General features: G+C 43.0%; 1 protein-coding gene across 1 annotated transcript in view; it reads right to left on the bottom strand.

The window, feature by feature from the left end:
- Positions 1-15658, bottom strand: part of POU6F1 (POU class 6 homeobox 1) — a 392830-nt gene that overhangs the window by 140972 nt on the left and 236200 nt on the right. The window contains exon 8 of the mRNA XM_053708223.1: positions 452-670. Coding sequence (XP_053564198.1) covers positions 452-670 — 219 coding nt within the window. The remainder of the gene's footprint in view (positions 1-451; positions 671-15658) is intronic.

A 15658-nucleotide genomic window follows, 5' to 3' on the forward strand; every position in this document is an offset into this window, starting at 1 on the left:
CAGGCAGATTCTTCTTCCAAATACTGCCTGAGATAAACAGTACACTCCGGTACCATTTAAAAATAACAAACTTTTGATTGAAGAAATAAACTAAGTATAAAACACCACAGTCCTCTTACGAACTCCATCTTAGTTGAGAGTTGCAAGAGAATGACTGGATATGGCGGTGAGGGGAGGAGCTATATGGCAGCTCTGCTGTGGGTGATCCTCTTGCAACTTCCTGTTGGGAGGGAGAGTGTCCCATAAGTAATGGATGATCCGTGGACAGAATACACTTAACAAGAGAAATGTATATTCAGTCTGCTGTTTTCAAACATTTGATACAATCAGGAGATTAACAAGTTATGCAAGACGTTTTTGTGAATAAATCCTCTTCATATGTACTGAAACAAGTGTGATATTGTTATCTTCCTCATAATAAACCAATAGTATGTTTGACGGCTAATATTACCTGCTGCTCTTCCTTAGCTGGCAATTCCGGGGAAGCTTGTTTACGGATGGCTTGCGGTTGTACTGTGCTATTAGCCAGAGTTGCAATAACTTGTCCTTGGGCATTGAGAAGCAGTTGAGGAGTAACAGCTTGGACCAAATTCTGTGCAGAAACAGCAGTTGCTGCTGCACCGGCTGTTATTCCAGCTGAGTTTAGCAGCCATGGCAGAGTACCAATCACCTGCACACAAGACATGAAGAGGAAACACAGAATTTATCCTATATGTAAATATAATATGATTATTGATTGTATAATTCCAATTGCAGGACTGACAATAGGATATACAATTTGATTTTGTGATTTTTATGGTTTAAGCCCATGAAGACTGCCTCTTATCTCAGTGCATTTTGGCAGTTTTTCACAGTTAGACAGCGCTAGTTCATGTGTGTCATATAGTTAACATTGTGCTCATTCCCTTGGAGTTAATTATGAGTCAGCACTGATAGATTGCAAGTCTGTCAAAAGAACTGAAATAAGCAGGCATTCTGCAGAGGCTTGGATACAAGGTAATCACAGAGGTAAAAAGTGTATTAATATAATAGTGTTGGTTATGCAAAACTGGGGAATGGTTAATAAAGGCATTATCTATCTTTTTAAACAATGAAAATTCTGGAGTAGACTGTACCTTTAAGAAAGCAAATTAAATACACATTAAAGTCAAAACTACTAGCTCAGAGTGGAAATGGTGTGAGGCTAAAGTCTAATCATGAGACCTGCCTTTGTGAAGCAAGATTTGGTATCAAATTTAATCTCCGGTGTTAAGGCCAGATACAAGTAGCGCGCTGTTTAGTGCTTTCGCTTGAGCGCAAACAACGCCAGAAGTAAACTGTTTAAGCACGCAGGTTAGAGCGCATATTTCAAGTTGAAAGTAAATTGTTTGCACGCAAGCTGAGGTGCGCTAGCTTCAGGACTTTGGATATGGCGATTGTGTTAACTTCACCCCATAATATGATGATTTTTTTTTTTAAATATATATCTATACCTACAGTATATATTATTACAGATGTCTATGAATATTAATAATATAGCTTTTAGTTCTGTTAGTATCAGTGAATATACTATGGGGAATATTTATCAAAGTGCGAGTGGACATGATAAGATGTAGCGTATCATGTCCGCTGCACATCGATAAATGCAGACAGCATACGCTGTCGGCATTTATCATTGCACAAGCAGTTCACCAGACCTGCTTGTGCAATGCCGCCCCCTACATTTGTGGCCAATCAGCCGCTAGCAGGGGGTGTCAATCAACCCGATCGTATTCGATCGGGTTGATTTCTGTCCGCCGCCTCAGAGCAGACGGACAAGTTATGGAGCAGCGGTCATCGGAGCTTGATGATTCGGCCCCTATGGCTGAAATTTGAATGTACGCCCAAAATGCTTAACCCCTTAAGGACAAGGCCATTTTTCAATTTCTTTCCCTTAATGACCAGGGCTATTTTTACATATCTGCGGTGTTTGTGTTTAGCTGTATTTTTCCTCTTACTCATTTACTGTACCCACACATATTAGATACCGTTTTCTCGCCAGTAAATGGACTTTCTAGAGATACCATTATTTTCATCATATCTTATAATTTACTATTAAAAAAATTATAAAATCTGAGGAAAAAATGGAAAAAAAACAATTTTTTCAAACTTTGACCCCCAAAATCTGTTGCACATCTACAACCACCCAAAAACACCCATGCTAAATAGTTTCTAAATTTTATCCTGAGTTTAGAAATACCCAATGTTTACATGTTCTTTGCTTTTTTTTGCAAGTTATAGGGCAATAAATACAAGTGGCACTTTGCTATTTCCAAACCACTTTTTTTCAAAATTAGCGCTAGTTACATTGGGACACTAATATCCTTCAGGAATCCCTGAATATCCCTTGACATGTATATATATTTTTTTAGAAGACATCCCAAAGTATTGATCAAGGCCTATTATGGTATATTTCATGCCACCATTTCACCGCCAAATGCGATCAAATAAAAAAAATCGTTCACTTTTTCACAATTTTTTTCACAAACTTTAGGTTTTTCACTGTTTTCACTATTTACAAACAACTTGTGCAATTATGGCATAAATGGTTGTAAATGCCACACGTGTATTATGCCCAGCGTCTAGGGTTAATTTTAGCTTTATTGTAGTAGACAACCCCAAGTATTGATCTAGGCCCATCGTGGTATTTTTCATGCCACCATTTCACCGCCAAATGCGATCAAATTTTTTTTTTTTTACATTTTTCACAATTTTAGGTTTCTCACTGAAATTATTTACAAACAGCTTGTGCAATTATGGCATAAATGGTTGTAAATGCTTCTCTGGGATCCCCTTTGTTCAGAAATAGCAGACATATATGGCTTTGGCGTTGCTTTTTGGTAATTAGAAGGCCGCTAAATGCTGCTGCGCATCACACGTTATTATAACCAGCAGTGCCGGGGTTAATTAGGTAGCTTGTAGGGAGCTTGCAGGGTTAATTTTAGCTGTAGTGTAGAGATAAGCCTCCCACCTGGCACATCTCAACCCCTGATCCCACCCAAACAACTCTCTTCCCTCCCCCACCCCACAATTGTCCCCACCATCTTAAGTACTGGCAGAAAGTCTACCAGTACTAAAATAAAAAGGTATCTTTTTTTTTAATAGCATATTAACATATGCTACTGTGTAGGGTCCCCCCTTAGCCCCCAACCTCCCTGATCCCCCCAAACAGCTCTCTAACCCTCCCCCTCTACCTTATTTGGAGCCATATTGGGTACTGGCAGCTGTCTGCCAGTACCCAGTTTATACAAAAAAAAAAAAAAAAAATATATATATATATATATATATTTTTTTTTTTTTCTGTAGTGTAGCTCCCCCCCAAAGACCATCTCCTCCCAATTCCCTTTACTATTTATTAACCCATTCCCTCCCCCCTTTCTCCCACTTAAAAGAATTATTTTTTTCTGTAGTGCAGCGGTTCCCACCGCTCCCTCCCTGTGCACGCGCCGCCCCGCCCCGCCAACCCCGTGCACGTGCGCGCATCCGTGTGCACCCCTGGCGATGACGTGATGACGCCCCCGATCCTGCCCCCCTCTTAATCCAAAAAGCCATCGATGGCTGCCCACCCGCCTCCCACTTCGGCTCCCACCCACCAACGATTTTCGGCCATCGATGTCCGGTGCAGAGAGGGCCACACTTTATTTAACTACAGTAATCTAGTTCCTAAATAATACAGCCTCATATAAAATATACCAATATTTAACACACTTTTAAAAAGAAAGTGGAAACTTTAAAAATACACGTTTTGTCTCTAGGAAAATTCAAGGGTCTCCCAGTACACAAACACTTATATTAATTTCAAGGTCTTATTTAATTTCTTATAAACAAGAATTAGAAATTAGATACGTTATTAGATTTAAAATACTTATAGATAAATCCTAACAACAGCTAACATTTATCTTATAATAAGCTTAAAAGATAGCGGCTATACAGATAAAGTACATCAAGGCTTATACATTACCAGCCCTGGTTCACAATATGGGCTAAATAACGAGTGGCTCACTAACCGTTACGCGCAATTGAAAAACAGAATTTATGTTTACCTGATAAATTTCTTTCTCCAACGGTGTGTCCGGTCCACGGCGTCATCCTTACTTGTGGGATATTCTCTTCCCCAACAGGAAATGGCAAAGAGCCCAGCAAAGCTGGTCACATGATCCCTCCTAGGCTCCGCCTACCCCAGTCATTCGACCGACGTTAAGGAGGAATATTTGCATAGGAGAAACCATATGGTACCGTGGTGACTGTAGTTAAAGAAAATAAAATATCAGACCTGATTAAAAAAACCAGGGCGGGCCGTGGACCGGACACACCGTTGGAGAAAGAAATTTATCAGGTAAACATAAATTCTGTTTTCTCCAACATAGGTGTGTCCGGTCCACGGCGTCATCCTTACTTGTGGGAACCAATACCAAAGCTTTAGGACACGGATGAAGGGAGGGAGCAAATCAGGTCACCTAAATGGAAGGCACCACGGCTTGCAAAACCTTTCTCCCAAAAATAGCCTCAGAAGAAGCAAAAGTATCAAACTTGTAAAATTTGGTAAAAGTGTGCAGTGAAGACCAAGTCGCTGCCCTACATATCTGATCAACAGAAGCCTCGTTCTTGAAGGCCCATGTGGAAGCCACAGCCCTAGTGGAATGAGCTGTGATTCTTTCGGGAGGCTGCCGTCCGGCAGTCTCGTAAGCCAATCTGATGATGCTTTTAATCCAAAAAGAGAGAGAGGTAGAAGTTGCTTTTTGACCTCTCCTTTTACCTGAATAAACAACAAACAAGGATGATGTTTGTCTGAAATCCTTTGTAGCATCTAAATAGAATTTTAGAGCGCGAACAACATCCAAATTGTGCAACAAACGTTCCTTCTTTGAAACTGGTTTTGGACACAGAGAAGGTACGATAATCTCCTGGTTAATGTTTTTGTTAGAAACAACTTTTGGAAGAAAACCAGGTTTAGTACGTAAAACCACCTTATCTGCATGGAACACCAGATAAGGAGGAAAACACTGCAGAGCAGATAATTCTGAGACTCTTCTAGCAGAAGAAATCGCAACTAAAAACAAAACTTTCCAAGATAATAACTTAATATCAACGGAATGTAAGGGTTCAAACGGAACCCCCTGAAGAACTGAAAGAACTAAATTGAGACTCCAAGGAGGAGTCAAAGGTTTGTAAACAGGCTTGATTCTAACCAGAGCCTGAACAAAGGCTTGAACATCTGGCACAGCTGCCAGCTTTTTGTGAAGTAATACCGACAAGGCAGAAATCTGTCCCTTCAGGGAACTTGCAGATAATCCTTTTTCCAATCCTTCTTGAAGGAAGGATAGAATCCTAGGAATCTTAACCTTGTCCCAAGGGAATCCTTTAGATTCACACCAACAGATATATTTTTTCCAAATTTTGTGGTAAATCTTTCTAGTCACAGGCTTTCTGGCCTGAACAAGAGTATCGATAACAGAATCTGAGAATCCTCGCTTCGATAAAATCAAGCGTTCAATCTCCAAGCAGTCAGCTGGAGTGAAACCAGATTCGGATGTTCGAACGGACCCTGAACAAGAAGGTCTCGTCTCAAAGGTAGCTTCCAAGGTGGAGCCGATGACATATTCACCAGATCTGCATACCAAGTCCTGCGTGGCCACGCAGGAGCTATCAAGATCACCGACGCCCTCTCCTGCTTGATCCTGGCTATCAGCCTGGGGATGAGAGGAAATGGCGGGAACACATAAGCTAGTTTGAAGGTCCAAGGTGCTACTAGTGCATCCACTAGAGCCGCCTTGGGATCCCTGGATCTGGCCCCGTAGCAAGGAACTTTGAAGTTCTGACGAGAGGCCATCAGATCCATGTCTGGAATGCCCCACAGGTGAGTGACTTGGGCAAAGATTTCCGGATGGAGTTCCCACTCCCCCGGATGCAATGTCTGCCGACTCAGAAAATCCGCTTCCCAATTTTCCACTCCTGGGATGTGGATAGCAGACAGGTGGCAGGAGTGAGACTCCGCCCAAAGAATAATTTTGGTTACTTCTTCCATCGCTAGGGAACTCCTTGTTCCCCCCTGATGGTTGATGTACGCAACAGTTGTCATGTTGTCTGATTGAAACCGTATGAACCTGGTCCTCGCAAGCTGGGGCCAGGCCTGGAGAGCATTGAATATCGCTCTCAGTTCCAGAATATTTATCGGTAGAAGAGATTCTTCCCGAGACCAAAGACCCTGAGCTTTCAGGGATCCCCAGACCGCGCCCCAGCCTATCAGACTGGCGTCGGTCGTGACAATGACCCACTCTGGTCTGTGGAACATCATCCCTTGAGACAGATTGTCCAGGGACAGCCACCAACGGAGTGAGTCTCTGGTCCTCTGATTTACTTGTATCTTCGGAGACAAGTCTGTATAGTCCCCATTCCACTGACTGAGCATGCACAGTTGTAATGGTCTTAGATGAATGCGCGCAAAAGGAACTATGTCCATCGCCGCCACCATCAACCCGATCACTTCCATGCACTGAGCTATGGAAGGAAGAGGAACGGAATGAAGTATCCGACAAGAGTCCAGAAGCTTTGTTTTTCTGGCCTCTGTTAGAAAGATCCTCATTTCTAAGGAGTCTATAATTGTTCCCAAGAAGGGAACCCTTGTTGACGTGGAAAGAGAACTCTTTTCCACGTTCACTTTCCAGCCGTGAGATCTGAGAAAGGCCAGGACAATGTCCGTGTGAGCCTTTGCTTGAGGAAGGGACGACGCTTGAATCAGAATGTCGTCCAGGTAAGGTACTACTGCAATGCCCCTTGGTCTTAGCACCGCTAGAAGGGACCCTAGTACCTTTGTGAAAATCCTTGGAGCAGTGGCTAATCCGAAAGGAAGCGCCACGAACTGGTAATGTTTGTCCAGGAATGCAAACCTTAGGAACCGATGATGTTCCTTGTGGATAGGAATATGTAGATACGCATCCTTTAAATCCACCGTGGTCATGAATTGACCTTCCTGGATGGAAGGAAGGATAGTTCGAATGGTTTCCATCTTGAACGATGGGACCTTGAGAAATTTGTTTAAGATCTTGAGATCTAGGATTGGTCTGAACGTTCCCTCTTTTTTGGGAACTATGAACAGATTGGAGTAGAACCCCATCCCTTGTTCTCTTAATGGAACAGGATGAATCACTCCCATTTTTAACAGGTCTTCTACACAATGTAAGAACGCCTGTCTTTTTATGTGGTCTGAAGACAACTGCGACCTGTGGAACCTCCCCCTTGGGGGAAGTCCCTTGAATTCCAGAAGATAACCCTGGGAGACTATTTCTAGCGCCCAAGGATCCAGAACATCTCTTGCCCAAGCCTGAGCGAAGAGAGAGAGTCTGCCCCCCACCAGATCCGGTCCTTCTTGGTAGCAGTGGCAGGTTTCTTGGCCTGCTTTCCCTTGTTCCAGCCTTGCATTGGTCTCCAAGCAGGCTTGGCCTGAGAAGTATTACCCTCTTGCTTAGAGGACGTAGTACCTTGGGCTGGTCCGTTTTTACGAAAGGGACGAAAATTAGGTCTATTTTTTGCCTTGAAAGGCCGATCCTGAGGAAGGGCGTGGCCCTTACCCCCAGTGATATCAGAGATAATCTCTTTCAAGTCAGGACCAAACAGCGTTTTCCCCTTGAAAGGAATGTTTAGTAGCTTGTTCTTGGAAGACGCATCAGCCGACCAAGATTTCAACCAAAGCGCTCTGCGCGCCACAATAGCAAACCCAGAGTTCTTAGCCGCTAACTTAGCCAATTGCAAAGAGGCGTCTAGAGTGAAAGAATTAGCCAATTTGAGAGCATTGATTCTGTCCATAATCTCCTCATAAGGAGGAGAGTCACTATCGAGCACCTTAATCAGTTCATCAAACCAGAAATATGCGGCTGTAGTGACAGGGACAATGCATGAAATGGGTTGTAGAAGGTAACCCTGCTGAACAAACATCTTTTTAAGCAAACCTTCTAATTTTTTATCCATAGGATCTTTGAAAGCACAACTATCCTCTATGGGAATAGTGGTGCGTTTGTTTAAAGTAGAAACCGCTCCCTCGACCTTGGGGACTGACTGCCATAAGTCCTTTCTGGGGTCGACCATAGGAAACAATTTTTTAAATATGGGGGGAGGGGCGAAAGGAATACCGGGCCTTTCCCATTCTTTATTAACAATGTCCGCCACCCGCTTGGGTATAGGAAAAGCTTCTGGGAGCCCCGGCACCTCTAGGAACTTGTCCATTTTACATAGTTTCTCTGGGATGACTAAATTTTCACAATCATCCAGAGTGGATAATACCTCCTTAAGCAAAATGCGGAGATGTTCCAATTTAAATTTAAATGTAATCACATCAGATTCAGCCTGCTGAGAAATGTTCCCTAAATCAGTAATTTCTCCCTCAGACAAAACCTCCCTGGCCCCCTCAGATTGGGTTAGGGGCCCTTCAGAGATATTAATATCAGCGTCGTCATGCTCTTCAGTAACTAAGACAGAGCAGCCACGCTTACGCTGACAAGGGTTCATTTTGGCTAAAATGTTTTTGACAGAATTATCCATTACAGCCGTTAATTGTTGCATAGTAAGGAGTATTGGCGCGCTAGATGTACTAGGGGCCTCCTGAGTGGGCAAGACTCGTGTAGACGAAGGAGGGAATGATGCAGTACCATGCTTACTCCCCTCACTTGAGGAATCATCTTGGGCATCATTGTCATTATCACATAAATCACATTTATTTAAATGAATAGGAATTCTGGCTTCCCCACATTCAGAACACAGTCTATCTGGTAGTTCAGACATGTTAAACAGGCATAAACTTGATAAGAAAGTACAAAAAACGTTTTAAAATAAAACCGTTACTGTCACTTTAAATTTTAAACTGAACACACTTTATTACTGCAATTGCGAAAAAACATGAAGGAATTGTTCAAAATTCACCAAATTTTCACCACAGCGTCTTAAAGCCTTGAAAATATTGCACACCAATTTTGGAAGCTTTAACCCTTAAGATAACGGAACCGGAGCCGTTTTAAGCTTTAAACCCCTTTACAGTCCCTGGTATCTGCTTTGCTGAGACCCAACCAAACCCAAAGGGGAATACGATACCAAATGACGCCTTCAGAAGTCTTTTATAAGTATCAGAGCTCCTCTCACATGCGACTGCATGCCATGCCTCTCAAAAACAAGTGCGCAACACCGGCGCGAAAATGAGACTCTGCCTATGCTTTGGGAAAGCCCCTAAAGAATAAGGTGTCTAAAACAGTGCCTGCCGATATTATTAAATCAAAATACCCAGAATAAATGATTCCTCAAGGCTAAATAAGTGTTAATATCAATCGATTTAGCCCAAAAAAAGTCTACAGTTTAAATAAGCCCTTGTGAAGCCCTTATTTACAATCGTAATAAACATGGCTTACCGGATCCCATAGGGAAAATGACAGCTTCCAGCATTACATCGTCTTGTTAGAATGTGTCATACCTCAAGCAGCAAGGGACTGCAAACTGTTCCCCCAACTGAAGTTAATTGCTCTCAACAGTCCTGTGTGGAACAGCCATGGATTTTAGTTACGGTTGCTAAAATCATTTTCCTCATACAAACAGAATTCTTCATCTCTTTTCTGTTTCTGAGTAAATAGTACGTACCAGCACTATTTGAAAATAACAAACTCTTGATTGAATAATGAAAAACTACAGTTAAACACTAAAAAACTCTAAGCCATCTCCGTGGAGATGTTGCCTGTACAACGGCAAAGAGAATGACTGGGGTAGGCGGAGCCTAGGAGGGATCATGTGACCAGCTTTGCTGGGCTCTTTGCCATTTCCTGTTGGGGAAGAGAATATCCCACAAGTAAGGATGACGCCGTGGACCGGACACACCTATGTTGGAGAAAGAGGTCTATCACGGAAGTAGTGTACGTGTTATGATTTGAAAGTAGAAGCGTTCGCTCAAGCGCAATGGATTTTAATGAGCGTCAGGATTTTGCAACTTCAGAGCTCTGGTGAACTGTTACGTGAGACAAAAAAGTTGCACAAAAAACATTAAAAATACAATTAAAAAGGGAAATTTATTCTTACCTGATAAATTTGTTTCTTTTATGAGACGATGAGTCCACGGATTTCATCCTTACTTGTGGGATATCGCCTCCTGGTCAGCAGGAGGAGGCAAAGAGCACCACAGCAGAGCTGTATATATAGCTCCTCCATTCCCTCCCACTCCAGTCATTCGACCGAAGTTAGGAAGAGAAAGGAAAAGCCAAGGTGCAGAGGTGATTGAAGTTTAACAAAAATAAAGACCTGTCTCATAAAAACAGGGTGGGCCGTGGACTCATCGTATCGTAAAAGAAACAAATTTATCAGGTAAGAATACATTTCCCTTTTCTTTTACAAGATACGATGAGTCCAAGGATTTCATCCTTACTTGTGGGATACAATACCAAAGCTATAGGACACGGATGAAACAGGATGGACAAGACAGGGAACCCAAACGGAAGGCACCACTGCTTGAAGAACTATCCTCCCAAAAACAGCCTCAGATGAGACAAAAGGATCGAATTTGTAAAATTCGGAAAAAGTGTGAAGAGTCGACCAAGTTGCAGCTTTGCAAATCTGTTCAACAGAAGCATCATTTTTGAATGCCCATGAGGAAGCCACAACCCTAGTGGCATGAGCCGTAATTCGTTCAAGAGGCTGCTGTCCAGCAGTTTCATATGCAAAACGGATGATACTCTTCAGCCAAAATGAAAGGAAGGTAGCCGTAGATTTCTGACCCTTACGCTTCCCAGAAAACACAATAAACAGGGAAGATGATTGACGAAAATCCTTAGTGGTCTGTAAGTAAAACTGTAAAGCACGGACCATGTCCAAAGTATGTAACAGCCGCTCCTTCTTAGAAGAAGGATTAAGACACAAGGAAGGAACAAGGTCCTGATTAATATTTTTATTAGAAACAACCAGAGGAAGAAAACCAGGCTTGGTACGTAACACCACCTTATCAGAATGAAAAATAATATAAGGTGAATCACATTGTAATGCCGAAAGCTCAGAAACTCTGCGAGCAGAAGAAATAGCAACCAAAAATAAAACTTTCCAAGATAACAACTTAATATCTATGGAATGCATAGGTGCAAACGGAACCCTTTGAAAAACATTAAGAACTAAATTCAAACTCCAAGGAGGAGCAATTGGTCTAAACACAGGCCTGATTCTATTCAGAGCCTGACAAAAAGACTGAACATCTGGAACATCTGCCAGACGCTTGTGTAGCAAAAACATAATTTATGCTTACCTGATAAATTTATTTCTCTTGGGGTGTATCCAGTCCACGGATCATCCATTACTTGTGGGATATTCTCATTCCCAACAGTAAGTTGCAAGAGGATCACCCACAGCAGAGCTGTTATATAGCTCCTCCCCTAACTGCCATATCCAGTCATTCGCCCCGAAAACAAGCAGAGAAAGGAGAAACCATAGGGTGCAGTGGTGACTGTAGTTTAAATTTAAAAATTACCTGCCTTAAAATGACAGGGCGGGCCGTGGACTGGATACACCACAAGAGAAATAAATTTATCAGGTAAGCATAAATTATGTTTTCTCTTGTAAGGTGTATCCAGTCCACGGATCATCCATTACTTGTGGGATACCAATACCAAAGCTAAAGTACACGGATGAAGGGAGGGACAAGGCAGGTACTTAAACGGAAGGTACTACTGCCTGTAAAACCTTTCTCCCAAAAATAGCCTCCGAAGAAGCAAAAGTATCAAATTTGTAGAATTTTGAAAAAGTATGAAGCTCTAGTAGAATGAGCTGTAATCCTTTCAGGAGGCTGCTGGCCAGCAGTCTCATAGGCTAAGCGGATTATGCTCCTTAGCCAAAAAGAAAGAGAGGTTGCCGAAGCCTTTTGACCTCTCCTCTGTCCAGAGTAGACAACAAACAAAGCAGATGTTTGACGAAAATCTTTAGTAGCTTGTAAATAAAACTTTAAAGCACGAACCACGTCCAGATTGTGTAATAGACGTTCCTTCTTTGAAGAAGGATTAGGACACAAGGATGGAACAACAATCTCTTGATTGATATTCTTGTTAGATACCACCTTAGGTAAAAACCCAGGTTTGGTACGCAGGACTACCTTATCTGTATGGAAGATCAGATAAGGAGAATCACATTGTAAGGCAGATAACACGGAGACTCTACGAGCCGAGGAAATAGCTACCAAAAAAAGAACTTTCCAAGATAAAAGTTTGATATCTATGGAATGAAGAGGTTCAAACGGAACTCCTTGAAGAACCTTAAGAACCAGATTTAAGCTCCATGGCAGAGCAACAGGTTTAAACACAGTCTACTAAACTAAAGCCTGACAAAATGCCTGAATGTCTGGAACATCCGCCAGACGCTTGTGCAAAAGAATAGACAATGCAGAAATCTGTCCCTTTAAGGAACTAGCTGACAATCCTTTTTCCAAACCTTCTTGGAGAAAGAATAATATCCTGGGAATCCTGACCTTACTCCATGAGTAACCCTTGGATTCACACCAATAAAGATATTTACGCCATATCTTATGGTAAATTTTCCTGGTGACAGGCTTTCGTGCCTGTATTAAGGTATCAATGACTGACTCGGAGAAGCCACACTTTGATAAAATCAAGCGTTCAATCTCCAGGCAGTCAGTCTCAGAGAAATTAGATTTGGATGATTGAAAGGACCTTGTAGTAGAAGGTCTTGTCTTAACGGCAGAGTCCAAGGTGGAACGGATGACATGTCCACTAGATCTGCATACCAGGTCCTGCGTGGCCATGCAGGCGCTATCAAAATCACAGATGCTCTCTCCTGCTTGATTTTGGCAATCAGTCGAGGGAGCAGAGGAAACGGTGGAAACACATAGGCCAGGTTGAAAGACCAAGGCGCTGCTAGAGCATCTATCAGCGTCGCCTCGGGATCCCTGGACCTGGATCCGTAACAAGGAAGCTTGGCGTTCTGGCGAGACGCCATGAGATCCAGTTCTGGTTTGCCCCAACGATGAATCAATTGAGCAAACACCTCCGGATGGAGTTCCCACTCCCCCGGATGAAAAGTCTGACGACTTAGAAAATCCGCCTCCCAGTTCTCTACACCTGGGATATGGATAGCTGATAGGTGGCAAGAGTGAATCTCTGCCCAGCGAATTATCTTTGAGACTTCTAACATGGCTAGGGAATTCCTTGTTCCCCCTTGATGGTTGATTTAAGCCACAGTCGTGATGTTGTCCGACTGAAATCTGATGAACTTCAGAGTTGCTAACTGAGGCCAAGCCTGAAGAGCATTGAATATCACTCTCAGTTCCAGAATATTTATTGGAAGGAGTGTCTCCTCCTGAGTCCACGATCCCTGAGCCTTCAGGGAGTTCCAGACTGCACCCCAACCTAGAAGGCTGGCATCTGTTGTTACAATTGTCCAATCTGGCCTGCGAAAGGTCATACCTTTGGACAGATGGACCCGAGATAGCCACCAGAGAAGAGAATCCCTGGCCTCTTGATCCAAATTTAGTAGAGGGGACAAATCTGTGTAATCCCCATTCCACTGACTGAGCATGCATAGTTGCAGCGGTCTGAGATGTAGGCATGCAAACGGCACTATGTCAATTGCCGCTACCATTAAGCCGATTACTTCCATGCACTGAGCCACCGAAGGGCGCGGAATAGAATGAAGAACACGGCAGGAATTTAGAAGCTTTGATAACCTGGACTCCGTAAGGTAAATTTTCATTTCCACAGAATCTATCAGAGTCCCTAGGAAGGAAACTCTTATGAGTGGGGATAGAGAACTCTTTTCCTCGTTCACTTTCTACCCATGCGACCTCAGAAATGCCAGTACTATGTCCGTATGAGACTTGGCAATTTGGAAGTTTGACGCCTGTATCAGGATGTCGTCTAAATAAGGGGCCACTGCTATGCCCCGCGGCCTTAGGACCGCCAGAAGCGACCCCAGAACCTTCGTAAAAATTCTTGGGGCTGTAGCTAATCCAAAGGGAAGAGCTACAAACTGGTAATGCCTGTCTAGAAAGGAAAACCTGAGAAACCGATGATGATCTTTGTGCATCGGAATGTGAAGATAAGATCCTTTAAATCCACTGTAGTCATATATTGACCCTCCTGGATCATAGGTAGGATGGTACGAATAGTTTCCATCTTGAATGATGGAACTCTGAGGAATTTGTTTAAGATCTTTAGATCCAAAATTGGTCTGAAGGTTCCCTCTTTTTTGGGAACCACAAACAGATTTGAGTAAAATCCCTGTCCCTGTTCCTCCTTTGGAACTGGATGGATCACTCCCATAACTAGGAGGTCTTATACACAATGTAAGAATGTCTCACTCTTTATCTGGTTTGCAGATAATTGTGAAAGGTGAAATCTCCCTTTTGGGGGGGAAGCTTTGAAGTCCAGATGATATCCCTGAGATATAATTTCCAACGCCCAGGGATCCTGGACATCTCTTGTCCAAGCCTGGGCGAAGAGTGAAAGTCTGCCCCCTACTAGATCCGTTACCGGATAGGGGGCCGTTCCTTCATGCTGTCTTAGAGGCAGCAGCAGGCTTTTTGGCCTGCTTACCTTTGTTCCAGGTCTGGTTAGGTCTCCAGACCGTCTTGGACTGAGCAAAAGTTCCCTCTTGTTTTGCATTAGAGGAAGTTGATGCCACACCTGCCTTGAAGTTTCGAAAGGCACGAAAATTAGACTGTTTGGCCCTTGATTTGGACCTATCCTGAGGAAGGGCATGACCTTTTCCCCCAGTGATATCAGCAATAATCTCCTTCAAACCAGGCCCGAATAGGATCAGCCCCTTGAAGGGAATGTTAAGCAGCTTAGACTTTGAAGTAACGTCAGCTGACCACGATTTAAGCCATAGCGCTCTGCGTGCCTGGATAGCAAAACCAGAATTCTTAGCCGTTAGTTTAGTCAAATGAACAATGGCATCAGAAACAAAAGAATTGGCTAGCTTAAGTGCTCTAAGCTTGTCAAGTATGTCATCCAATGGAGTCGCTACCTGTAAAGCCTCTTCCAGAGACTCAAACCAGAACGCCGCAGCAGCAGTGACAGGAGCAATGCATGCAAGGGGCTGTAGGATAAAACCTTGTTGAATAAACATTTTCTTAAGGTAACCCTCTAATTTTTTATCCATTGGATCTAAAAAAGCACAACTGTCCTCGACAGGGATAGTAGTACGCTTTGCTAGAGTAGAAACTGCTCCCTCCACCTTAGGGACTGTCTGCCATAAGTCCCGTGTGGTGGCGTCTATTGGAAACATTTTTCTAAAAATAGGAGGGGGAGAGAACGGCAAACCTGGTCTATCCCATTCCTTATTAATAATTTCTGTAAACCTTTTAGGTATTGGAAAAACATCAGTACACACCGGCACTGCATAGTATTTATCCAGTCTGCACAATTTCTCTGGCACTGCAATTGTATCACAGTCATTCAGAGCAGCTAAAACCTCCCTGAACAATACGTGGAGGTGTTCAAGCTTAAATTTAAATGTAGAAATATCAGAATCAGGTTGCATCATCTTCCCTGAGTCAGAAACATCACCCACAGACTGAAGCTCTCCTTCCTCAGCTTCTGCATATTGTGAGGCAGTATCAGACATGGTTCTTAAAGCGTCAGTATGCTCTATATTTCGTCTAACCCCAGAGATATCT

The sequence above is a fragment of the Bombina bombina genome, chromosome 3, assembly GCF_027579735.1.
Source record: "Bombina bombina isolate aBomBom1 chromosome 3, aBomBom1.pri, whole genome shotgun sequence".
Classification (NCBI taxonomy): Eukaryota; Metazoa; Chordata; class Amphibia; order Anura; family Bombinatoridae; genus Bombina; species Bombina bombina.